The sequence below is a fragment of the Schistocerca serialis genome, chromosome 5 (genome assembly GCF_023864345.2).
Source record: "Schistocerca serialis cubense isolate TAMUIC-IGC-003099 chromosome 5, iqSchSeri2.2, whole genome shotgun sequence".
Lineage (NCBI taxonomy): Eukaryota > Metazoa > Arthropoda > Insecta > Orthoptera > Acrididae > Schistocerca > Schistocerca serialis.
In genome coordinates, this window is record NC_064642.1 from 355146292 (window position 1) to 355172027 (window position 25736).

Genomic DNA, 25736 nt, shown 5'->3' on the forward strand with positions numbered 1-25736 from the left:
TCCATTACCACATCTCCATGCTTGTCTTCATTTTCAATTCCTTTTATATGTTCGCGGTCTTTTAATCAATCATGTTGGGTAATCTTCTATAAAGACTGGTTAATTGTTTTAGGGTAGTTAAATTAATGGAAGAAATATTCTTTTTCTGCAGTTTTTTGGTTTCATCATATTCCAGATTAGCTCTATAGGTTTCAAATCACAGTAGTATAGTGGAAGCCTGAGAACAGTGTATCCCTTACACTTTAAAACTGTGTACACTTTGGCTTATTATAATGCACAGTTCGTGAAAGCTCATTTCTTGTTAACCTCTGTTCAAACTTGTTTTGTCCTGAACAAGTCGTTCAGTTATGTTCTTTTTATGAGCTGTGGAGTGGGGGCTTTATTTATCTGAACAATATGATATGGTGCATTATCGAGAGCAACAGTACTACCAGTGCAGAAGTTAGGAATCAGTTTCTTTCCTGACCATTTGTGGTAATTATCCCCATTCATATCATCATGATAATCTTGGGATTTAGATTTCTAATCCTAAATTAACTGTACTCTGTCTATGAAACCCATCGCTCCTTCAGTGTGGACAACAATAGCTCTTTGGCCTGCACTGATATTGTTCATTACACCTGGAACCTTTTCATGCTGCCAGTAGTTCTTCATGGGTGGTATATTGCATATGCACCCATGTTTCATCTATGAATACCACTAGTTTATTTGGCCCCTTTTCATTGTTTTTGATTTCTCTTAAGTATTCTGCACACTTTGCAACAATGTCAAGATCTTCTGTTACGCTGGTACCTATTTTTATGTTCCTTAAAACTGAATCCCATCTCTTTCAGAATTTTCTGCCTTTGAAAATTTATCTCCATTTTTGAAACTATAAGTAGCTTTGCCAATGTTGGGATTCTGTTCTTCTGATCATAATATTCCAATTTTGTTTTTCTTCAAGTAACTGCTTTAGAAAAGTTATCCATAGGAAATATTTTTCTGGAATTCCTTTGTTTTCCAGGAGATTTAAGTTCTTTTCCTGTTTTTTCCTCTGTCTGAAAGTCTTTTGAAATGTACTTTACTGTACTTTCTGACTTCCCTCCCATTTTTGCTGCCTGCAAGATTGCTTTCTGTTGAGGTATTATTACCTGATTCTCCTTTTTCTCTTCATGACAAAACTGTAAATCTTTGAATATAAGCTGTTTTCATCAGAATGTTTCCACTTCTGTATCATCTTCCTCTGTTTTCCACTCTCATGCGTATCATAATTATGGATAACATGGCACTGCTTTACTGATGATATTTCATGAGGAAATGCTGAACCACTTGATATTGTTTGCACATATGACATGAAAGCCATGACAGTGCGATGTGTTTTCCTTAGCCATCACTGTACCTGTTTACTGTAAAATCACCACGTTTCCGATAATGGCTATGGAAGGCCAAGTGCAGTAACGCTGTTGTTGGATAGTAATTTAGTTTTGCCCAGTAGAGCATTTCGACCCATCAATGGTTCTCAATCTTTTCCACCTCATGTGCCCATGCTGCCTTCAGAAAGTGCTCAGTACGCTCCCTCCACCCCCCCCCCCCCCCTCCCACCCCCAACCCCCTCCTACACTGCTGCCACAATAGGTGAAGCTTAGCTTATATACAAATAAAATAAAACTTTTTAAAATTCATACATTTCACAACAAAAATAATATTTTTATAAAATTTGGTATTTTAACAGGTTAGCATCGATTGTGAAAATGACTTGAATGAAATGGTTAAACTATGTTTACAGCAATTATTTATCTGTAATGGGGAGGACTGACTTAAAAAAATGAATAATTCAAACATTATTTGCTATTTGATATACATGTGGAGGCATGACTGAAGTTCATATAAGCTTCTTATTTGTAAGTTTGTTTCCATCCTTGCAAGCAGTCTGCTGAAGATTTGGAAAGTGATGTTCGTGTCATGTTATTGGTATGATGACACAGTTTCCCAATGAATGAAGCTATTACACCTTTAGTCTTAGGTGAGGGGATGAATCTATGTTATAAGTATCGATTCAAGACTATGCCCATGACTGTAAAAGTTGTTATGGACAAATAAACCAATGTTATGTAGGTACACACATTTTTCTCACCCATTTGTAGAAAATATGCTTTGAAAATAGTTCATCAGCCTCAATACTGATGCCTCTTTGCTGCTAAAAGGCTGGTCAGTGCTGAGTCAGTTTGTGGGATTCCCTTGCTGAAGCTTTACCTGCGTCTGAGCTCATACACTTCTAGCACTCATACCTACTCAAAGACAGAACAAATACTGACATTACAGTGGCTTGTGAAAGTTAAAGTATTAACCGCTTATCATCAGTTTTATGCTATATTAGCAGGTCCTGTGCATCTCCATTTCATGCGATCCATTGCTCCTTTTTTAATGTTGCTATATGTGCTGCCGGCCATCACATCATCCAGGATTGAAATCTCTTCCTCCCTTGCCTCCTCTCTTCCTCCATGTACCCTTCTAATACTTTTTATTAATACCCGTTCAATCGAGTTTGTTTCCATGTATTAATATATGTTCAATCCAGTTTGGTTCCCTTTTTATTACATTGCAGGCTTTCCAATAACTACGCACCCTCTGACTCAGCATTGTAATATTAAAAGTTTTGGCTGGTTTCGTTGTCCAGGGGCTGGGATATGCAGTTGCCGCATTACAGGCCAAATATTGCTGAGTATACAATAAGAATACACACATGAATCGAATGGACGAAGGTTTCTATCACTCAACAATTGCGAATTATGAAAGTAACATTTAAATGTATAAATGAAAGATTGCAATTAGATAAAATCTGCAGGTGCTATCTTAAGGACTTGAAATGATGAGCACGACAGTAGAAGTACTTTTGAGAATGCGGTATATTTCTGCAAAACGCTTATTGGTGTCGATGGCCCAGCAATTAAATAAAATATAAGTTGAATAATGCCGAAACAATGGATTCCTACAGCACATAATTAGTTATGAACAACAACACAGCTAGCGAGATATTCACTTCTAAACGCACACTACGTCTTCACTGTAGAAGCCACAGAAATCTCACAAATGCACAAGTCGGCACTCCAAAGTATTTCTATCTGCCGCGACCGCACACAAACCGCTCCACACTCTCCAAGTCTCTCACGCGACCGTGTGTCCGCTGTGCTGTCCGGCACTTTTCGTGTCCTGTCCTGAACTGTCCAGAACTACCTGGTGTCCTCTGTGGAAACCATGCTCTCCTCCCACTTCCATCCAGTTTCTCATTCACGAGCGCTGTGATTGGCTAGAGCGCTCCTGCCATATCTTCAAGCGAACACAAATTCACAAACATAATGAAACACTTTCTAATTACTGGATTTACATTTAAATAAGTTGAAATTAAGTAAATATTCCTATGGCTGGACCATAAATACACTCTAACACACATTATTAGATTCATAAACAAATTATATAAACATATATCAAAGGAATAGAACAGAAGGTAGGCCAGTAGCCTAATGTCTCTGTGCTTTCTAAAACACAGTAAATATATAACCAATTTCTTCATGAATAGTATATTGGATATAAACAGAGACATAGATGAATAAATATATTTATAAGCATGCTGCTACTGTTTTTTCGTGTAATTGTTGAGTACTTATGGCCTGACGTGATCGATGGTAATAGGCCACTTTGACCTCGAATAACACATGTACTATTCACGTTACATTCCTGTAATTCATACCAATTTAGGTTTGCACTAATAGCTTTCTAAAGACATGTAGATCGACGAAATCGGATGAACCGTTTAGATTTTGGAAATTCGTTGCTGGATGTTACTTGTATAATTTAGCGTCAGACACTGAACTTTAAACTAATAAAGATATTGGAAATCTGATTACACCATCAGAATTGTCATGCAAATAATGGTAATATACATTTTCTTTTTGAGGTATCATGATTCATCTATGGTAGTTACTATTAATTTCTATACGAACTGTGAAATGTCTGCCATTAAGGTTTCAGAAAGTCCACCATCTTTGGCACTCCCCGGCATAGACATCTCCTCCATCGACACAAAGCACCGTATTCATCACAGCAGAATTCTCAGCCACGCGCTGGACCATGCGCTGGGGCTACCCCTCTCGTCCGGCTCACATTCGGTACCACGTGTTTGCTGCCGGGCCCCAGCTGGCCGACCCCCCATGCAGCCGCACCAACTCCGAACTTATATTTTCAGGGCGCGACGACTCACCCGTTACCTCACAACATCATGTAATTTGTCTCTGCTCACCCTATTTTTTTACTACCTCTTCATTTTTCACCCTATCCATCCAGCTTATTTTTTTTCATCCTCCACCATGTCCATATTTCAAAACCTCTAGCCTTACTGTATCTTTCTTCCTGTGTCCATGCTTTAGCACCTGTTGCTAGTTCTGTTCAGTTGGTACTTCCTCATCTCATTTCCACTGATGATGCTTTTTATTTTATCAGCCTTTTCCTTGAATCTTTGTCCATATTGCTGCAGAAAATTCTCCTCGCCCCCCTCCCCCTGTGCTTCTCTGCTAGTTGGATTCTGTCCACCTACTGAGGTAATTAAAGCTTTGCACGTGTTCTAATACTTCTCCATTCAGCATTATCTTTACTTTTTTATTTCCTCCCAGTGCCATTATTTTTGTTTTCTTTGTATTTATTTTCATTCCATAAATCTTTCTTTTAGCTTCAGTAGTATCCACTGTATCTTGTTATTCTTTTTGATCTGTTGCTAGGAGGACCACATTGTCTGCAAGTCTCAAACACTGTATTCTTTTTCCTCCAACTTTAACCCCCTTGTCATCTAGTAGGCAGTGATCAATCATATATTTTGTAAATATAGATTGTAAAGGGTAGGAGACAGACAGCAGCCTTGTCTTACACCTGTTGCTAGTTCTGTTCAGTTGGTACTTCCTCCTCTTATTTCCGCTGAAGATGCTTTTTGATTTAATGATCGGTATATTGATTTTATAAGTTGTCTGGTTTTCCAGTTTATACTCGTTTTCCCTAATTATATTTTGCAAGTCACATTATCGAAGGTTGTTACCAGGTCTATAAAACACATATATAGATCTCTTACCTTATCAATAAACCTCTCTCCCAAAATTCACAAGAGTCCTGTTGCATCTCTTGTATCTGTATTCCAACTAAAACCAAATTTCTCTTCAGCCAGATTCCTCTCCATTACCTTTCCCAGTCTTTTATTAATGATTCTTAACATAATTTTGGCTGCATATGAAATTAGACTAATTGTCCTATTGTTTCTTTGTTCCTTCTTTCTTTGGTACTGGAGTAATTACAGTTGCCAGAAAGTCCTCTGGCCATTGAGCACTGTCATATATTTTCTTCTTACGAAACCTCACTTTTTCTCTTACACTTCCTTGGTTCAAATGCTTTAGTATTTCTCCTTGTATTGTATCTGCTACTTCTGCTTTCCTATTTTTCATTGCACTCTTTACTTCTTCCATTGTGATTGTTGGCCCTTTCTCATTGTCATTTACACTAATAACAGGTTCAGAAAGTCTTCCCATCTTTGTAGGATGTCTTCATGATCTTTGTACACTACATTTTTGTCTTTATGGAGAATTTCCATTGTAGCACTTCGTGGTTGTTTTGATTCACTATTGTAGTCTTTACTCTGTTGTACAGTAAATCATATCTTCCCTTCCTCTCCAGTTCTTCAACGGAGTCTCAGTTGAGACTCCTATTTCAGCCATTTTTTCATAGCCTACTCCACTAATCTACGCAGTTCGTTATTCAGCGTGCTGTATATCTTTCTTCCATCTTTATTGTTTTTATTTTTGAATTTTCTTCTCTTCTCCATCTTTGAAATCATTTCCTCTATAAGCCAGGCTTTTTTGCCCTTCCCCATTTGTATAACATGTACTTTCTGCCCTGTTTCTGTGATTCCTTCTTTCAACATGTTCCAATATGCTCTGACATTTCAGGGGGTTCTTTGTGTCGTAATGTGTATGTTCAAGTGATAGGATTTCTGTAATTCTTTCTCTTCCAGATCTTATCTTCCCTAGGTCTCACTTGTTCACCATGATCGTCTTCTTCAGTTTCATTTCTATATATGCCATAAGTAAATTATGGTTGCTTTTAATGTTTGCACACAGTAATATGCGCACCTTCTTGATTCCATTTCTGTACCTTACTTCTACCAGTAAATCAGTTAGTTTCTCTATTTATTTACTGGTGATTTCCAAATGTAGTGCCTCCTGCTGTGATTCTTGAATAGTGCATGTGCCACTAACAGCCGTGTTTCCCTGTAGAACTCGTAAAACCATTCACCTCTGTCATTACACCTTCCAAGACCATGACAGTCTCCTGTGGTTCTCTACTTCTCTTCTCTCACAATGGCATTCGAGTCACCTATTACTGTTTTCCAGCATCATTATTTATCATCCATTATTTCCTTTATGATGATGTATTTTTCCTTTGTGAGTTGGTTATCATGTTTTGAAGTTGGCGTATACACCTGGATAATCAGTATGTCTTTCTGTACTCCTTCCGGCCTTATGCCTGTAAACTTATTACTTGCATAGCTTACATTTTCTATAAACTTAGCCAGTTCCTTTGTCATGATCAACCCAATTCCATTCCTTCCTTTCATTTGCCCTCCAGAGTAGTTTATTATGTATTTGTCTGACTAATTCTCAATGTCCATCCCATCTTACCTCGGCAACTCCTGTCAGGTTCATATTATTATTTTCTGTTTCTCTTTTAAGGTTCTCTAGTTTTCCTGCTTGTGAGAGTGTTCTGACATTCCATTACCAATCCTTGTTTTGCTATTGTGCCCCCCCCCCCCCCCCCCCTCCTAGGGGATCTGAGTGGGAGACTGTGTGACTGTTTTACCTCCAGATACTAATTTAACATGAGAGGAAGCTATATTTTTAAATACAAAATGGAGACTGCTTTATACACGAAAAATAATCTGTAGTAGTATTCTGTTGCCCTCTGCATTTCTTGAGGCCACTCCTAAAATGAGATAATGTTTTTTTGCAGCCACTTATTGCAAATTGGACACTGAATTGCCTATCATCAATGGGAGGTATTTTACTATACTTCCCTCCCACCACTCATATCTGAGCAGCATTCTCATATCTGCCAACTGGGGACATGTTCTCGACAGGTTGCAGGCTCCCCTGAGGGTGTTAGTTTTTAGGAAACTGAACTTAAAAGCAATTTTGTATTTATATTTCATTTTAAGTTACTTTACTTTCATTTTAAAGCTAAGTTGTAATAGAAATTCATTTTAAACTGTGGTTTTGGTTTCAGCCGTTACGTATTATTGAACCAATACTTAAGAGATTGAATTCACATACATTTTTGTCGTTTTAAGAAATTAAATGTAGATCTCCTGCCCCGTGTCCCCTTTTCATTACAACACCTCTCTAGTGCCCTTATTCATTCTGTTACCCTGCTAATCGGGCAGGTAGGTTAGAAAATTAAAAAAGGGAAATGGATAGGTTAAAGTTAGATATAGTGGGAATTAGTGAAGTTCGGTGGAAGGAGGAACAAGACTTATGGTCAGGTGACTACAGGGTTATAAACACAAAATCAAATAGTGGTGATGCAGGAGTAGGTTTAATAATGAATAGGAAAATAGGAATGCGGGTAAGCTACTACAAACAGCATAGTGAACGCATTATTGTGGCCAAGATAGATACGAAGCCCACACCTACTACAGTAGTACAAGTTTATATGCCAACTAGCTCTGCAGATGACGAAGAAATTGAAGAAATGTATGATGAAATAAAAGAAATTATTCAGATTGTGAAGGGAGACGAAAATTTAATAGTCATGGGTGACTGGAATTCGAGAATAGGGAAAGGGAGAGAAGGAAACATAGTAGGTGAATATGGATTGGGGGTAAGAAATGAAAGAGGAAGCCGCTTGGTAGAATTTTGCACAGAACACAACTTAATCATAGCTAACACTTGGTTCAAGAATCATGAAAGAAGGTTGTATACATGGAAGAAGCCTAGAGATACTGACAGGTTTCAGATAGATTATATAATGGTAAGACAGAAATTTAGGAACCATGTTTTAAATTGTAAGACATTTCCAGGGGTAGATGTGGATTCTGCCCACAATCTATTGGTTATGACCTATAGATTAAAACTGAAGAACTGCAAAAAGGTGGGAATTTAAGGAAATGGGACCTGGGTAAACTGACTAAACCAGAGGTTGTACAGAGTTTCAGGGAGAGCATAAGGGAACAATTGAGAGGAATGGGGGAAAGAAATACAGTAGAAGAAGAATGGGTAGCTTTGAGGGATGAAGTAGTGAAGGCAGCAGAGGATAAAGTAGGTAAAAAGACGAAGGCTAGTAGAAGTCCTTGGGTGACAGAAGAAATATTGAATTTAACTGATGAAAGGAGAAAATATAAAAATGCAGTAAATGCAGCAGGCAAAAAGGAATACAAACATCTCAAAAATGAGATCGAGAGGAAGTGCAAAGTGGCTAAGCAGGCATGGCTAGAGGACAAATGTAAGGATGTAGAGGCTTATCTCACTAGGGGTAAGATAGATACTGCCTACAGGAAAATTGAAGAGACCTTTGGAGAAAAGAGAGCCACTTGTATGAATATCAAGAGCTCAGATGGAAACCCAGTTCTAAGCAAAGAAGGGAAAGCAGAAAGGTGGAAGGAGTATATAGAGGGTCTATACAAGAGCGATGTACTTGAGGAGAATATTATGGAAATAGAAGAGGATGTAGATGAAGATGAAATGGGAGATAAGATACTGCGTGAAGAGTTTGACAGAGCACTGAAAGACATGAGTCGAAACAAGGCCCCGGGAGTAGACAACATTCCATTAGAACTACTGACAGCCTTGGGAGAGCCAGTCCTGACAAAACTCTACCATCTGGTGAGCAAGATGTATGAAACAGGTGAAATACCCTCAGACTTCAAGAGGAATATAATATAAGGACTACTTTTGTATTGTTTCCACCGTGGTTTATTTCCCATGAACAACTTTGCATTGGGGAAACAGAGTTTGAAACTATGGTACTGGCAGCATATTTGTTGGAAAGCACATGGACATCACCATTGTACCTGGTTGGCAGCAGTGTAATGGTTGTAGAGCATTGACAGCCTGGGTAAAGCTACTTAGTGTAACATATTGGAGATATCCTGTGTTATTTTTCCAGTTGTACGAGGACGTGCTGAAAAGTATTGCCTCCAAATTATATATGTACATACTCTTACAGCTTTTTACATAAGACAAATGTCATTAACATTCTACATCTTTATTCTTTGGGTCTACATATTCATACCCTGGTGGTGAACATGTTTCTCACAGTGAGAGACCAATTTGTTGATACTGTCACTGAGAAGTTTGACTTTGTTGACAGAGTCACATCATCACCTCTGCTTGCAGTGGTTCATTCACTATCAAAGCGATGTATTTGAAAGTGTTCTTTCAGTTTTGAAAACATATGAAAATCGGATGGGACCAAGTGTTGATTGTGTGGAGGGTGATTGATGACAGCAAACTCAAGGCGTCGGATTATTGCAGGTGTTGCAGAGATCATGTGTGGTCCGGCGCTGTAATGCTGAAGGAGAGGGTGCTCCATGTGTGGACAAACTCTTAAAATTTGAAACTCAATTACAACATGCTGTTTTTCATGCACTGACATAGCTACACTACACACTCTGCTGTGTTACACATTATTATTTGGAGCCCCTTACTGGTAGAGGGCTACAAATATGTAGTTGTGAAGAATAAAAATGTAGAATGTTAATAACATATATTTTATTTGAAAAGCTGTAAAACTTCTCACATATAAAATTCAGAGAGATTACTTTTCAGCACTCCCTTGTACATTTTCTCAACCTCGACCTCATCATTGTCTACAATTACAAATACAAAGTAGTGACCTATGTGGATATAAACCAGGCATATTACAGTACCGTTTGGACTGTTGGAATTTGCTGGATGTCGAATGGATTGTGCAGTGCTGCACAGACTTTCCAAAAGTTTATTGATGAGTGCCAGTAGATGTTACATACGTTTTGTGTATGTTGATGAGTTTTGGTGCACCATCTTTGCCAGAAGATCATGGATGTAAAGTTTGAGAAATAACTACCATTTAATTGACTATGAAAGAGGTGGTATGAGATGGCGTATGTATGGGGAGAGATGCTGACATGAAATTTAATATATTCCATAGTAAATTTGTGTCAATATTTGAAAGTAGAATCTCCAGAAAATTCATTTGAAAAAAAAAGGTAATTCATGAATAACTAAAGGAATTAAAATATCGTGTAAGACGAAAGGGGAAATCCATACAGAGTGCCCCATGAGGAAAGGTCAATATTCAAGGGTATGATGGGAGCAATCATTCAAAGCAAAAAAGCTAGTAAAAGTGGAAGATTAAAACTGCAAAGGATATTGTCAAACCAGAGACAGGACAGCCAGTTAGTGCACAGGGTAGGCCTACTATCACAATCAAACTGAATGACAATGTTGTGCATGATAATTCACAAGATGTAAGTATTTTTATAACCAATTTCTAAAAGTAGCAGCAAAAATAGCATTAAATGGTTCATTTGAAGATGCAAGAAAATATATTTAAAATGTCATTCAATATAACTTCAAGCAATTAAATTAATAGTATTATAAAAGTTCTCAAAAATAAAAGCTCCTATTGTGTTGATACAACATCAAGCAGAATTCTGAAGAGTTATTGTATCTTAACAAGTAATGCTCTTAGTTATCTATGTAAGTTCTTCACTGGCACAGAGAATGTTTCTGGACAGATTAAAATATTCCATTGTTAAACACCTTTATAAAAAAGGCGACAAGGACTAAAATAATTATTTTCCAATTTCCACACCATTGTCTTTTTCCAAAATATTCGTTGAAGTGATGTACTTAAGAGTAGTCTCACATTTAAGCAGAAACAATTTGCTTAGCACATCACTGCTTGAATTCCAAAAGGGTTGGGTCTGAGAATATTATTTATATGTTCCCTTACCAAATATTATGAGCCTTAAATAATAACGTATTGACAGTTGATATTTTTTGTGATGCAGTAAAATCTTCGCAGGTTTCTTGCCGCATAATGTAACAGTGTGAGAGCAAAGATTTGGAAAGCCTACTTTCCCTTTTCTTCTTCTGGAAAGAGAGAGTAGCCTTTCTGAAGCATTGCACTCACAGTGTGATATTATGCGACAAGAAATCCATGGTGATTTTATTTTACTGACATGCTGGGAAAACATTTATAGAAACCTTTTTTGTTATCTTTCCAGGGCATTTGATTGTTTAGATCATGGTACTCTTAATATTTATATTTTATCGAATTGGTGGCCTTACAAACAGCTGAGTGAATCATGCTTGACAAACAGAATGCAAAAATCACATTCAACTTTATAACAAGGGCAGCCACAACCATTTAAATTCTTGGTAATCTGAACGTGAATAAAACTTCAGACTGATGTTAATTGCTGATTTATTCATACAACAGGTTCTGCTGCATTAAAGCATCATCTTCAGCTGATACTACATGGAAAGGAAAGGATCCTTGTAATCTATATAATTAAAAGTAGAGGACAACCAATAATATTACATAGAAAGAAAAGCATCCTTGTAATCTACATAATGAAAAATAAAGGACAGCCAATACAAAGAAACCTAAATAAGAAGTACTGACAGTAGTGTCAAACAAACGCGTTGGTATGTTGATAGACACACAAACACACACACACAAAATTCAAGCTTTCACAACCCACGGTTGCTTCATCAGGAAAGAGGGAAGGAGAGGGAAAGACGAAAGGATGTGGGTTTTAAGGGAGAGTGTAAGGAGTCATTCCAATCCCGGGAGCGGAAAGACTTACCTTAGGGGGGGAAAAAGGACAGGTATACACTCGCGCGCGCACACACACATATCCATCCGCACATATACAGACACAAGCAGACATATATATCATATATACATGGTTGACATTATGAATGTGGTTTTTTACTGTCAGATATGTTCAATCTTGGTTTGGACTAATTTGAATTGTGCCTCTCCCCCAGCACTGTTCGCCCCAATGCTGTGCTGGTTATGATTTGTTGTCTTCTTCCTCTCTACATGGGGCTGAATTCTGTGATGTGAACTATGGGGCTGTCTTCGTGTGCTGAGCAATGTGACATTACTGGAAATACTTTCCATTTAGGTTTATTGTTACTGGCTGTCTTTTTAGTTATAAATAGTGTAAGGATGCTTTCTTTTCTATATACAAGGTGTACAACTTTGCTTCTGCTGTTTTTTCCACAACATTTGAGCCTTTAATGAAACAAATTGATTACACATGTATCATTCAAAGTATTTTCCATCGCTGGCCACTACTTTCTCCCATCTTTCGGGCAGTGTACAAATCCTGCGTCGAAAAAATTGTTCATCTTTTGAAGCGATCTATGAATCAATCAAATTTGTGACTTCTTCATGAGATTGGAAGTGTTGGTCAGCCAGGCCATGCGCCACTGATCTAAACAGGTGACAGTCAGAGGGAGCAATGTCTGGAGAATACGGCGGATGGAGTAGGACTTCCCATTTTAAAGCTTCCAAGTATGTTTTGACCTCTTTTGCAACGTGGGGTCGAGCGTTGTTGTGCTGCAAAATCACTTTATCGTGCCTCTCGCTGTATTGCGGCTGTTTGTCTTTTAATGCTCTGCTCAAACACATTAATTGCATTCGATAATGAGCACCCGTGGTTGTTTCACTTGGTTTTAACACCTCATAGTACACGACGCCGAGCTGGTCCCACCAAATGCAGAGCATAATCTTGGAGCCGTGAATATTCGGTTTGGTCCTCGACGTGGAAGCATGGCCGGGCTAGCCCCATGATTTTTTGCATTTAGGGTTATGGTAATGAACCCATTTTTCGTCCCCTGTCACAGTGCGAAATCCCTTCCGTTTTTGCCTCTGAAGCAACTGTTCTCAAACACACAAACACCATTCGACATCTCTTGGCTTTAGCTCATACAGGACCCAAGTTCCTTCTTTCTGAATCGTGCCCACAGCCTTGAGACATTTTGAAATGGCTTGCTGTGTCACTCCCACTAATCATGCCAATTCTTCTTGAGTTTGACATGAGTTTTCACTCATCAATGTCTCCAATTCTGCATCTTCGAAAACATTCTCTCTTCCACCACTATGCTGGTCTACGATGTTAAAATCACCGTTCTTGAAGCATTGAAACCACTCACGACACGTTCTTTCACTAATAGCATCCTTACCATATGTACTTGAGAGCATTCTATGGGACTCAGCCGCTGTTTTCTTCATATTGAAACAAAACAGTAACACCTCCCACAAATGATGAGAATTAGGCTCGTAAACTGACACATTCAATCAAGAACAACTTTATGACGTAGACACAAATCGACTAATGTTTGAATGAGGTTATGTTGACCGAGGTCTAAGCTAATTGCCTGGCATCTGCAATCTGTTTCTTTCGACCACTACTTACCGTTGTCGCCACCTATCGGCAAACGGCGGAAGGAAATTTGTACACCTTGTAGTATCACCTGGAGGTGCTGCTTTAGTGCAGCAAAAGAGGTTGTGTGAATAAATCAGCAGTTAACAATACTTCACAATTTTATGCAAGTTCAATTTACCAGAATGCAGAAAGCAGTACTGAATAATACAAAGTTGGAAGTTAGAGAAAATTTTAGTGACTTTGGAGAAATCATGGAGGCCAGCAAGATTCCATTTTTGATCTAGTCTATTCTTTAAATATATGAGTGCTTTTCCACTTCACATTCATCAAGCAGAATTGGTACTTTTTTGCAGATGATACTCATAATGTAACAAATATCATTAGAGAGAAAGCAACATAAGAAATCGTTAATGATGCTCATCAAAGAATTGTTTGTGGTTCTCTGAAAATGGACTCTCCCTAAATTTTGAAGAAACACACTAGATTCAGTTCTGTATGACAAATAGTCATACTAACAATTGATGTAGGAGTCTGTAATTTTTGGGTGAACATATTGATGAACACTTGAGTAGTTTCTCAGACAGTTAAGTTCAACTACTTTTGCTCCTCATATAATTGCTAGTCTTGGATACAAACATAAAACCTCCTGGGATGGATATTGTACTTCCCCTTCAGAATGTCTTACGGAATAATTTGCTGGGATAAATCGTCACTTATGAGGAAAGTATTTAGAGCACAAAATTGGGCAGTAAGAATAAAATGTGGTACTCATCCACAGTCATCTTGTAGATACCTCTTCATGCAGTTAAGCATTTAACTGCACCATCCCAATAGACATATTTGCTAATGAAATTCGTCATAAATAATCCATCACAGTTTGAGGGCGATGGCGTTGTCCGTACTACAACACAAGAGGAAAAAGTTAACTTCATTATCCGTTAAAGCTGTTAGTGGCTCAGAAAGGAGTTTAATATGTAGCAACAAAATTGTTTGAAAATTTGCCCAATAATATAAAATGCATGACAGGCGGCTAAGCAAATTTTAAATTTAATCTAAGAGTCATTTCTTTGGGATAAATCCTTTTGTTCTCTAGATGAATTTTTGTATAAAAACTGGTAACATAAAAAACTAATTTTTGTCCAAGTAGGACTGAAAAATATGTGCTTCCATTACTGTTAAGACAACCATGTATAAAGACAGTGTAAATTGTCTTTTTCCATATCAGTTTGATAAAAAAAAAAAAAAAATGTAAATGATCTGTTGAACATGCAACTAATTAGTTAAGGAATTATGGCAACTGCAGTATCATCTCTACAGAAGTGACCTATATCGTATTCATGTTATTACCTCTGGCACATGCATCGCCTGCCCCCCTTCCACTCCACTATTCCCCAACTCCCACACAAAATGAAGGGAGGAGGAGTACATGTTGCATCCCTGAAGGTGTTCGCAGTCCAGTATCAGTGTGAAAATTGCACTAATAACACATAGGTATTATAAACTTTTGTAACCACTTTATAACTCAGCTTGCTCAAGTTTTGGTGCCAGTCTGCAGAGTCCTCACTGGCTCCACTTTCAGAAACGACTTCCTGACACTTAAATCTATACTCGACGTTAACAAATTCCTCTTCTTCAGAAACGCTTTCCTTGCCATTGCCAGTCTACATATATTCTCTCTACTTCGACCATCATCAGTTATTTTGCCCCCCAAATAGCAAAACTCCTTTACTACTTTTAAGTGCTTCATTTCCTAATCTAATTCCCTCAGCATCACCTGAGTTAATTTGACTACATTCCATTATCCTCGTTTTCCTTTTGTTGATGTTCATCTTATATCCTCCTTTCAAGACACTATCCATTCCATTCAACTGCTCTTCCAAGTCTTTTGCTGTCTCTGAGAGAATTACAATGTTATCGGCGAACCTCAAAGTTATTATTTCTTCTCCATGGATTTTAATACCTACTCCAAATTTTTCTTTTGTTTCCTTCACTGCTTGCTCAATATACAGATTGAATAACATCGGGGAGAGGCTACACCCCTGTCTCACTCCCTTCCCAACCACTGCTTCTCTTTCATGTCCCTCGACTCTTATAACTGCCATCTTGTTTCTGTACAAATTGTAAATAGCCTTTCGCTCCCTGTATTTTACCCCCGCCACCTTCAGAATTTGAAAGAGAGTATTCCAGTCAACATTGTCAAAAGCTTTCTCTAAGTCTGCAAATGCGAGAAACGTAGGTTTGCCTTTTCTTAATCTAGCTTCTAAGATAAGCCGTAGGGTCAGTATTGTCTCACGTGTTCCAACATTTCTATGGAATCCAAACTGATCTTCCACGAGGTTGGCTTCTACAATTTTTTCCATTCGTCTGTAAAGAATTCATGTTAGTATTTTGCAGCTGTGACTTATTAAACTGATAGTTTGGTAATTTTCACATCTGTCAACACCTGCTTTCTTTGGGATTGGAAATATTATATTCTTCTTTAAGTCTGAGGGTATTTTGCCTGTCTCATACATTTTGATCACCAGATGGTAGAGATTTGTCAGGACTGGCTCTCCCAAGGCTGTCAGTAGTTCTAATGGAATGTTGTATACTCCCGGGACCTTGTTTTTGACTTAGATCTTTCAGTGCTCTGTCAAACTCTTTACGCAGTATCATATCTCCCATTTCATCTTCATCTACATCCTCTTCCATTTCCATAATATTGCCCTCTATTTTATATCATACATACTCGGGGGCCGACATTGGCAGCTGTTGGCTACACCATACAAGGTCAGGTACAATTGTTTGTAATTGAGATTTGTAATGTTTTATAGTTTTTATTCTGGCAATTTTGGTTAAAAGTCAAAACACAGGGAAGTTCTAAGTAATGCTACAGTGATCATTGTGTACTGAATGTACAGGTGAAGTTTCTCCATGCTCCCAGGAGGATATGTTTGCTTCAGAACCACCAAGCCCTGGCATCATTCCCTGCAGCATAGGGAATACTGTACCTACAGAAGTTACTGAAGAATGTACTAAAGATGAAAAGTGAGTATTCAGCAGATGCTTAGGAGCAGAAATGTTTGTATTGCTATATTACGTTTCTAGGAATGAATTTTTTTGATCACAGTTATAATAAATCAATACATAGTTACCGAATAACAAATTAGAACCTGAAAGAAAAATTACATACACACATTTATTCCATAATTTTGTATGCTTTCTTTTTGTGCTTGTACTTGTGCTTGTAACTGTTGAGGTGATACATTTACTCTGGTTCACATTTTAGAGCTAATATTTTGTTGGATAACATGTTTGTATCGTTTATTTTTTATTTTTAACAGAATGGAAGTGGATAACATGGCAGATTTGGTAGGAGAGGGACGTGCATCTAAGCGACAGCATGTGGAATCAGATGATGACTGCACAGAAATGAAGAAAAGTTCAGGTGAGATAATTCATGTTCCGCTCTTGAGTGTCTCAGATTTCCAGTAATCTTACAATAAGTATGCAGTATATATATTTGGTATTGTTTTAACCTATCTCCATTAAAACATTATAACAACAGATGATCTGGGATAGAGTAACAACTATATAAAATGGATGGATTGTTTCTTGTCTGAGGGTTTGTTATTTTTTCCTCCTTTTTTCCCCCCCCCTACATCTGACAAAAGACTTAGTCCGATAGCTGACAAAAGACTTAGTCCGATGGCTGATATTATCTAGCATTCTTTTTTTCATTGTGCCTGCCTGCCACTCAGTGCCTCCTGAGAAGCAGAATATTTATTTCATGTTGTTAAAACATTATAAAGTACTTAAACTGCCAGAGTGTTGTAGTTATGAAACAATAAATTGTACCAAATCTTGAGATTCGTCAGGTGTAAGTCTAAGATGCGCCAGCGGCCTTGCTGCTGTGGTAACACTGGTTCCCGTCAGATTACTGAAGTTAAGTGCTACTGGACTGTGCCAGCACTTGGATGGGTGACCATCCAGTCTACTGAGTGCCGTTGGCACGTGAGGTGCACTCAGCCCTTGTGAGGCAAACTGAGGAGCTACTTGACTGAGCAGTAGTGGCTCCGGTCTCGTAAACTGACATACAGCTGGGAGAGCGGTGTGCTAACTACATGCCCCTCGATATCCGCATCCGGTGACACCTGTGGGCTGTGTGTGGCAGAGTTGAAAGAAGTGAAGGGACAGCTACTCAAAAAGCAGACATTGAATTTGAAAGTGATGTACGAGGGTTACTCCAAAAGAAATGCACACTATTTTTTTTAAAATCCATCTTTTATTCTACATGTTTGAAAGTTTTACAGTGTGTAGATACATCCTTTAGGAACAATATTTTCATTTCTCCACATAATTTCCATCCCTCTCAACTGCTTTACGCCCTCTTGGAACCAGCGCCTGTATACCCGCATGGTAAAATTCTGGACCAACCTGTAGGAGTCACTGTTTGGCAGCATGCACAAGGGAGTCATCATTTACAAACCTTGTCCCACGAAGAGACTCTTTCAGTTTCCCAAAGAGATGATAGTCACATGGAGCCAGGTCAGAAATGTAAGGCGGGTGTTTCACTGTTGTCCATCCGAGTTTTGTGATCGCTTCCATGGTTTTTTGACTGATATGTGGCCGTGCATTTTCGTGCAACAGCAAAATATCCTGCTTTTGCCGATGTGGTCGAACATGACTCAGTTGAGCTTGAAGTTTCTTCAGTGTTGTCACATATGCATCAGAATTTATGGTGGTTCCACTTGGCATGATGTCCACAAGCAAGAGTCCTTTGGAATCGAAAAACACCGTAGCCATAACTTTTCCAGCAGAAGGTGTGATTTTGAATTTGTTTTTCTTGGGTGAATTTGCATGATGCCACTCCAATCATTGCCTCTTCGTCTCCGGTGAAAAATGATGGAGCCATGTTTCATCAACTGTCACAATTCTTCCAAGAAATTCATCTCCACCATTCTCGTACTGTTCCAAAAGTTCGCTGCATACCGTTTTTCTTGTTTCTTTGTAAGCCACTGTTAACATCCTGGGAACCCACCGGGCACAAACCTTTTTTAACACCAACACTTTCAGTATTCTGCAAACACTTCCTTCCCCTATCCCAATGTAGCGTGACAATTCGTTCACTGTGATGTGTCTGTCAGCAGTCACCAGTTCGTTAACTCTCTGCACATTGTCTGGAGTGTGTGCAGTACGAGGCTTGCCGCTGCGAGGACAATCCTCAATATTGCTGTGCCCGCTTTCATCACGTAACCTGCTTGCCCACCGACTAACTGTAATGTGATCGACAGCAGCATCTCCATCTTTTTCAACCTCTTGTGGATGTTTCCCAGTGTCTCATTTTCACAGCACAGGAATTCTATGACAGCACGTTGTTTCTGACTAACGTCAAGTGTAGCAGCCATCTTGAAGACATGCTGTGACAGCGCCACTCACAGGAACAGGTTGAACTAAGTTTGAAAACAAGCGGGAAGGATGTATCTACACACTGTAAAACTTTCACACATGCAGAATGAAAACTGTATTTTTACAAAAATAGTGTGTATTTCTTTTGGAGTGACCCTTGTATTACATCCTACATTGTCCAGAAACGTTAAGGACTTGTGGCCAATTATAAATTCAGTCTACATATCAAAGTTTTCAGATCAGGCACAAGTCAGGTATTATGGCCATGGAGATGAGGAAGAATCCTGACATATTTATTTATTGTGTTCAATCTTTCAAAATTACTTTACTGACGAACATCACTGCATTGGTCCTGCTTCTGATCATTGTGCAGATGCAGTAGTGGGAGATATAGAAACAACTGATTGCGTAATCAAAAAACAACAGAAATCAGTTGATAGCATGAAAGGCCACACAACATGATAGGTCATTCTTTACATTCCAGTTCATCTTTGTGGAAGAATTTGCACTAATTTTAGCTATAGTTTATTGTTGGAACAATGGAGTATTTCTTATAATTTGGAAAAGGCCCTTCTGGTCCCTCTGAACTAAAGATATTTCTTACTGATGTCAGTTTCTTGTAAAATTAAGGAAGATTTTATTGAGACTGAAGAACATGTACTAGCATTCAGTATGGATTTCTCAAGCAGTAATTTTTAAAACTCAACTTTCTGTATTCATCCATGATTGTTTACTGAGAAAAGTAATTGGCAGTGGTGAATATTTGCTTAAAATATTTGTAAGCTATTGCAGAAATTGGGCTATACTTTGGCATAAAAGATAGTCAGCTGATCTTGGACAAATAGTTCCAATATAATTTGGTTTGAGAAGTTACATGTTTACTGGTGCCTTCATTAAATTGCAGCTAAAGTTTGGGGCTGACAGTTCATTAAAAAAAAGGTTATTGCAGCCCAAAACAAGTGAAATGTATCTCCAGGAATAGTGTCAACATTTATATTTTTAAATGTCATCTAAACAATGTTACATTAAATATTTCCGTGTTAGAGACTCCTTATATCAAAATTACTGATGTTGTGTAATGAATTTTTCCAGTCTATTTTGCTTGCTGAGTTTTATTTCTCTCTTTTTAACATTTTAGTGACACGTTAAATGACACTTCCAAAGACATTAAATGGCAGTTTTGAAATGAGCCTTTTCAATATGCTGTAAGTGTGACAGTGAGCCAACATGTTTTTGTGCACATTACGAGTAGCAAAGATATTGTGAGATTCTGAAATAACAGCACAAGCAGCAGATAGCATGTGATGCAAACTGTGTCACTTGATTCATTCTTGCCTTAGGTACAACATTGTAATGTAATATAATTTCTTACTGGAGAGTACAGATTCAAGGTATGCTTCAGATTAGAGGTAACAATACTCTCTCCATTCTACAAGTGAAATACATATTGCAATAAATCATGTACATGTGCATACCTGTATAGATTAGTAATTTTCAATTGTAGTATTAGAAAGGCAAACATATTTGTGTGAAGTTATTTTTATTTTCTGTTAGGGCCATTACATTTACATACTTTTGTTTTCTACCGGTGTTATTTCATAGTTTGAAATGAATGATGCTGAAAGGATGCTTTTTCAGATGCAGAAGGAAATCTCCCAAAGAGGGCACGACACAGTGTAGAGATTGTATTTGAATGCCCAAAATCACAGGAGGCACAAGATCTACCAGTGTCATCCTCTATGAACCGTTCAGAAGAACTTGATCTTACTGGGGGAACAGAAGAATCAATTCATTTACATTACTCACCATCTCCTGTAAGTCATGAAAAAACAAGTCTTCAGTTGATGTAGTACACGTTAATATAGAAATTTGTACCCATTGGCATGCTAAAATAAAGAAATCCTTGATTTGTTTTCTGTGTATACATATAGGGTGATAAATACAAATTCAAATAAGGGTAATGCAGAAGTAGGTTTAATAATGAATAAAAATATAGGAATGCAGATAAGCTACTACAAACAGCATAGTGAACACATTATTGTAGCGAAGATAGACACAAAGCTCACACCTACCACAGTTGTACTAGCTCCGCAGATGATGAAGAGATTGAAGAAATGTGTGATGAGATAAAAGGAATTATTCGAATAGTTACGGAAGACGAAAATTTAATAGGCGTGCGGGACTGGAATTTGATAGTAGAAAAAGGAAGAGAAAGAAAAGTAGAAGGTGAATATGGACAGGGCGTAAGGAATGGAAGAGGAAGCTGCCTGGTAGAGTTTTGCGCAGAGCGTAACTTATCACTAAAACTTGGTTTAAGAATCATGAAAAAAGGTTGTATGCATGGAAGAGACCTGGAGGCACCTGAAGGATTCAGATTGATTATATAATGGTAAGACAGAGATTTGGGAACAACGTTTTAAATTGTAAGATATTTCAATGGCCGGGTTTGGACTATGACCACAATTTATTTGTTATGAACTGTAGATTAAAATGGAAGAAACTGCAGAAAGATAGGAATTTAAGGAGATGGGACCTGAATGAACTGAGAGAACCAGGGAGGTTGGATAGAGTTTCAGAGGGAGCATTAGGGAACAATTGACAAGAACAGGGGAAAGGAATACACTAAAAGAAGAGCTGGTAGCTTTGAGAGATGAAATAGTGAAGGCAGCAGAGGAAAAAGCGAGAGTGAAAGGAAGTGCAAAATGGCTAAACAGGAATGGCCAGAGGACAAAACTAAGGATTTAGAAGCATATTTCATTAGGGGAAAGCTAGATACTGCCTACAGGAAATTTAAAGAGGCCTTTTTGGAAAAGAGAAGCAGCATTATTAATATCAAGAACTCATATGGGAAACCAGTCCTAAACAAAGAAGGGAAAGCTGGATGTTGGAAGCAGTATTAGAGAGGCTCTAAACAAGGGAGATAAACTTGAATGCAGTATTATAGAAAGGGAAGCGGACGTAGATGAAGACAAGATGGGAGATAAGATACTGCCAGAAGCATTTGACAGAGCTCTGAAAGATCTAAGTCGAAACAAGTCTACAGGAGTAGACGCTATTCCGTCAGAACTGCTGATGACCTTGGGAGAGCCATTCATGACAAAACTCTTCCATCTGGTGTGCAAGATGTATGAGATAGGTGAAACGCCTTCAGAGTTTAAGAAGAATGTAATAATTCCAATTACAAAGAAAGCAGTTGCTGGCAGGTGTGAAAATTACTGAACTATTAGTTTAATAAGTCATGGTTGCAAAATACTAATAAGAATTTGTCACAGAGGAATGGAAAAAATGGTAGAAACTGACCATGGGGTAGATCAGTGTGGATTCCGGAGAAAGGTAGGAACACCCTAGCCAATGCTAACCTTACAAAATATTTTAGAAGATAGATTAAGGAAAGGCAAACCTATGTTTATAGCATATGTAGACTTAGAGAAAGCTTTTGACAGTGTTGACTTGAATACTCTGTTTGAAATCATGAGATAGCGGGGGTAAAATACAGGAGTGAAAGGCTCTTTACAACTTGTACAGAAACCAGATGACAGTAATAAAGGTCGAGGGGCATGAATGGGAAGTAGTGGTTGAGAAGGGAGTGAGATAGGGCTGTAGTCTATCCCCAATATTATTCAATTGAAGAAGCTGTAAAGGAAACGAAAGAAAAATTTGGAGTAGGATTTAAAGTTCAAGAAAAGAAATTAAAACTTTGAGATTTGCTGATGACATTGTTCTTCTGTCAGAGACAATGAAGGACTGGGAAGAGCAGTTGAACGGAATTGACAGGTTCTTGAAAGGATGATATAAGATGAACATCAATGAAAGCAAAACAAGGATAATGGAGTGTAGTCAAATTAAATCAGGCAATGCTAAGGTAATTAGATTAGGAAACAAGACACTTGAAGTAGTAGATGGGTTTTGCTATTTGGGCAGCAAAACAATTGATGATGGGTGAAGTAAAGAGGATATAAAATGTAGACTGGCAGGGGCAAGAAAAGCATTTCTGAAGAAGAGAAATTTGTTACCACTGAGCATAGATTTAAGTGTCAGAAAGTCTTTTCTGGAAGTTTTTGAGTGTAGCCATGTATGGAAGTGAAACATGGATGATAAACAGCTTAGACAAAAAGGGACTGTAATCTTTTGAAGTGCAGCACAACTTGACCAAAAGAAGGGGTCTTTTGATAAGACATATTCTGAGACATCAAGGGATCACCAGTTTAGTATTGGAGGGAAGTGCGGGGTGGGGGGGATTTTTGATGGAGACCAAGGGATGAACACAGTAAGCAGATTCAGTAGGGTGCAGGTTGCAGTAGTTACCTGAAGATGAAGAGCTCACACAGGGTAGAGTAGCATGGAGAGCTGCCTCAAACCATTCTTCAGACTGAAGACCACAGCAACAACAACAACAACAACAACAACAACAACATATATATGGACATGCAGTTGATATACGTCTTTTACACTTGCAACCCTTCTCCACAATCTAATGTTTTCCCAAGACATCTGGTCTGATACTGACTCCCTAGATAAGCACATCTACATCAACACTTCACAATGCACATTACATTGGGTGGTGAAGGGTACTTCGTGTACTATCATTACTTCCTCTTCCTGATACATTTGCAAACGGTGCACGACAAGTATTAGTGTCGATAATTGCCTATATGACATTAAATTTCTTTGGTTTTATGGTCATGGCCATTTTACAAGATATGTACTTCACTCTGTATGGAGTGTATGTGGTCAGAATTTTTTCACAGTAAATCTTTCAGTGAAGCATGTTGCCTTGTATGTAAATTCTGCCACTACATGATGTAACATTATCTGTATTATTCTGTCCCTGTTTATGGGATGCCATGTTTAATGTTCCTAGTACTTAGCAAATATAAACACGACTACTCTTATTCCTTAATACCTCTCCCTTGATGACACTGATTTATGTGTATCTGTTGACACTTTCCACTGAAGCTGCATTGCACTGTTCCTTGTCATCTACTACACAGTGTCTGTCTTCTGGTTCCTTGACCTGTTGTAACTTTCAAACTGTGTACAAGCATGACTTTTTTTTGCGTAAGTTGGTATTCTACCAAACTTAATGGAGTTCATTTTTCTGTATACACCACACTTTAATTTAGCCTTGGTTCTAATGCTGAAAACAGTTCGAAATTATTAAACAATCACAAACTGCACATAATCGGTGTCATCAAATCACTAAAACAACATATATATTTCTACACACGAAGTTACTCATAAATACACTCCTGGAAATGGAAAAAAGAACACATTGACACCGGTGTGTCAGACCCACCATACTTGCTCCGGACACTGCGAGAGGGCTGTACAAGCAATGATCACACGCACGGCACAGCGAACACACCAGGAACTGCGGTGTTGGCCGTCGAATGGCGCTAGCTGCGCAGCATTTGTGCACCGCCGCCGTCAGTGTCAGCCAGTTTGCCGTGGCATACGGAGCTCCATCGCAGTCTTTAACACTGGTAGCATGCCGCGACAGCGTGGACGCGAACCGTATGTGCAGTTGACGGACTTTGAGCGAGCGCGTATAGTGGGGATGCGGGAGGCCGGGTGGACGTACCGCCGAATTGCTCAACACGTGGGGCGTGAGGTCTCCACAGTACATCGATGTTGTCGCCAGTGGTCGGCGGAAGGTGCACGTGCCCGTCGACCTGGGACCGGACCGCAGCGACGCACGGATGCACGCCAAGACCGTAGGATCCTACGCAGTGCCGTAGGGGACCGCACCGCCACTTCCCAGCAAATTAGGGACACTGTTGCTCCTGGGGTATCGGCGAGGACCATTCGCAACCGTCTCCATGAAGCTGGGCTACGGTCTCGCACACCGTTAGGCCGTCTTCCGCTCACGCCCCAAGATCGTGCAGCCCGCCTCCAGTGGTGTCGCGACAGGCGTGAATGGAGGGACGAATGGAGACGTGTCGTCTTCAGCGATGAGAGTCGCTTCTGCCTTGGTGCCAATGATGGTCGTATGCGTGTTTGGCGCCGTGCAGGTGAGCGCCACAATCAGGACTGCATACGACCGAGGCACACAGGGCCAACACCCGGCATCATGGTGTGGGGAGCGATCTCCTACACTGGCCGTACACCACTGGTGATCGTCGAGGGGACACTGAATAGTGCACGGTACATCCAAACCGTCATCGAACCCATCGTTCTACCATTCCTAGACCGGCAAGGAAACTTGCTGTTCCAACAGGACAATGCACGTCCGCATGTATCCCGTGCCATCCAACGTGCTCTAGAAGGTGTAAGTCAACTACCCTGGCCAGCGAGATCTCCGGATCTGTCCCCCATTGAGCATGTTTGGGACTGGATGAAGCGTCGTCTCACGCGGTCTGCACGTCCAGCACGAACGCTGGTCCAACTGAGGCGCCAGGTGGAAATGGCATGGCAAGCCGTTCCACAGGACTACATCCAGCATCTCTACGATCGTCTCCATGGGAGAATAGCAGCCTGCATTGCTGCGAAAGGTGGATATACACTGTACTAGTGCCGACATTGTGCATGCTCTGTTGCCTGTGTCTATGTGCCTGTGGGTCTGTCAGTGTGATCATCTGATGTATCTGACCCCAGGAATGTGTCAATAAAGTTTCCCCTTCCTGGGACAATGAATTCACGGTGTTCTTATTTCAATTTCCAGGAGTGTATATTACAAACTGAACTGTCCAAAATTGAATAATTTAATTAATGCTTTCACTGCTTGTGGAGATCCCGATGTGACTACGTTGCATCTGTGTCTGATACCACTGAATGCCACCTCTCCACTGCCTTAAGATTGATACCATTGTAACTTTGAATAGAACTTCATGCATCTCCATAAACTCTTATTGGATGACTGGTTTCAGAATATGATCCCCTATTATTATTACTAAAT

The 25736-nt window shown here is 39.1% G+C and overlaps 1 protein-coding gene across 2 annotated transcripts in view; it reads left to right on the top strand.

Annotated features, from left to right (window-relative positions):
* LOC126482391 (TP53-binding protein 1-like) overlaps positions 1–25736 on the top strand; it is a 287146-nt gene that overhangs the window by 56768 nt on the left and 204642 nt on the right. For both annotated transcript variants that reach the window (XM_050106500.1, XM_050106498.1), the window contains exons 3-5: positions 16354–16480; positions 16777–16880; positions 20480–20655. In XM_050106500.1, the coding sequence (XP_049962457.1) occupies positions 16354–16480; positions 16777–16880; positions 20480–20655 (407 nt within the window). The remainder of the gene's footprint in view (positions 1–16353; positions 16481–16776; positions 16881–20479; positions 20656–25736) is intronic.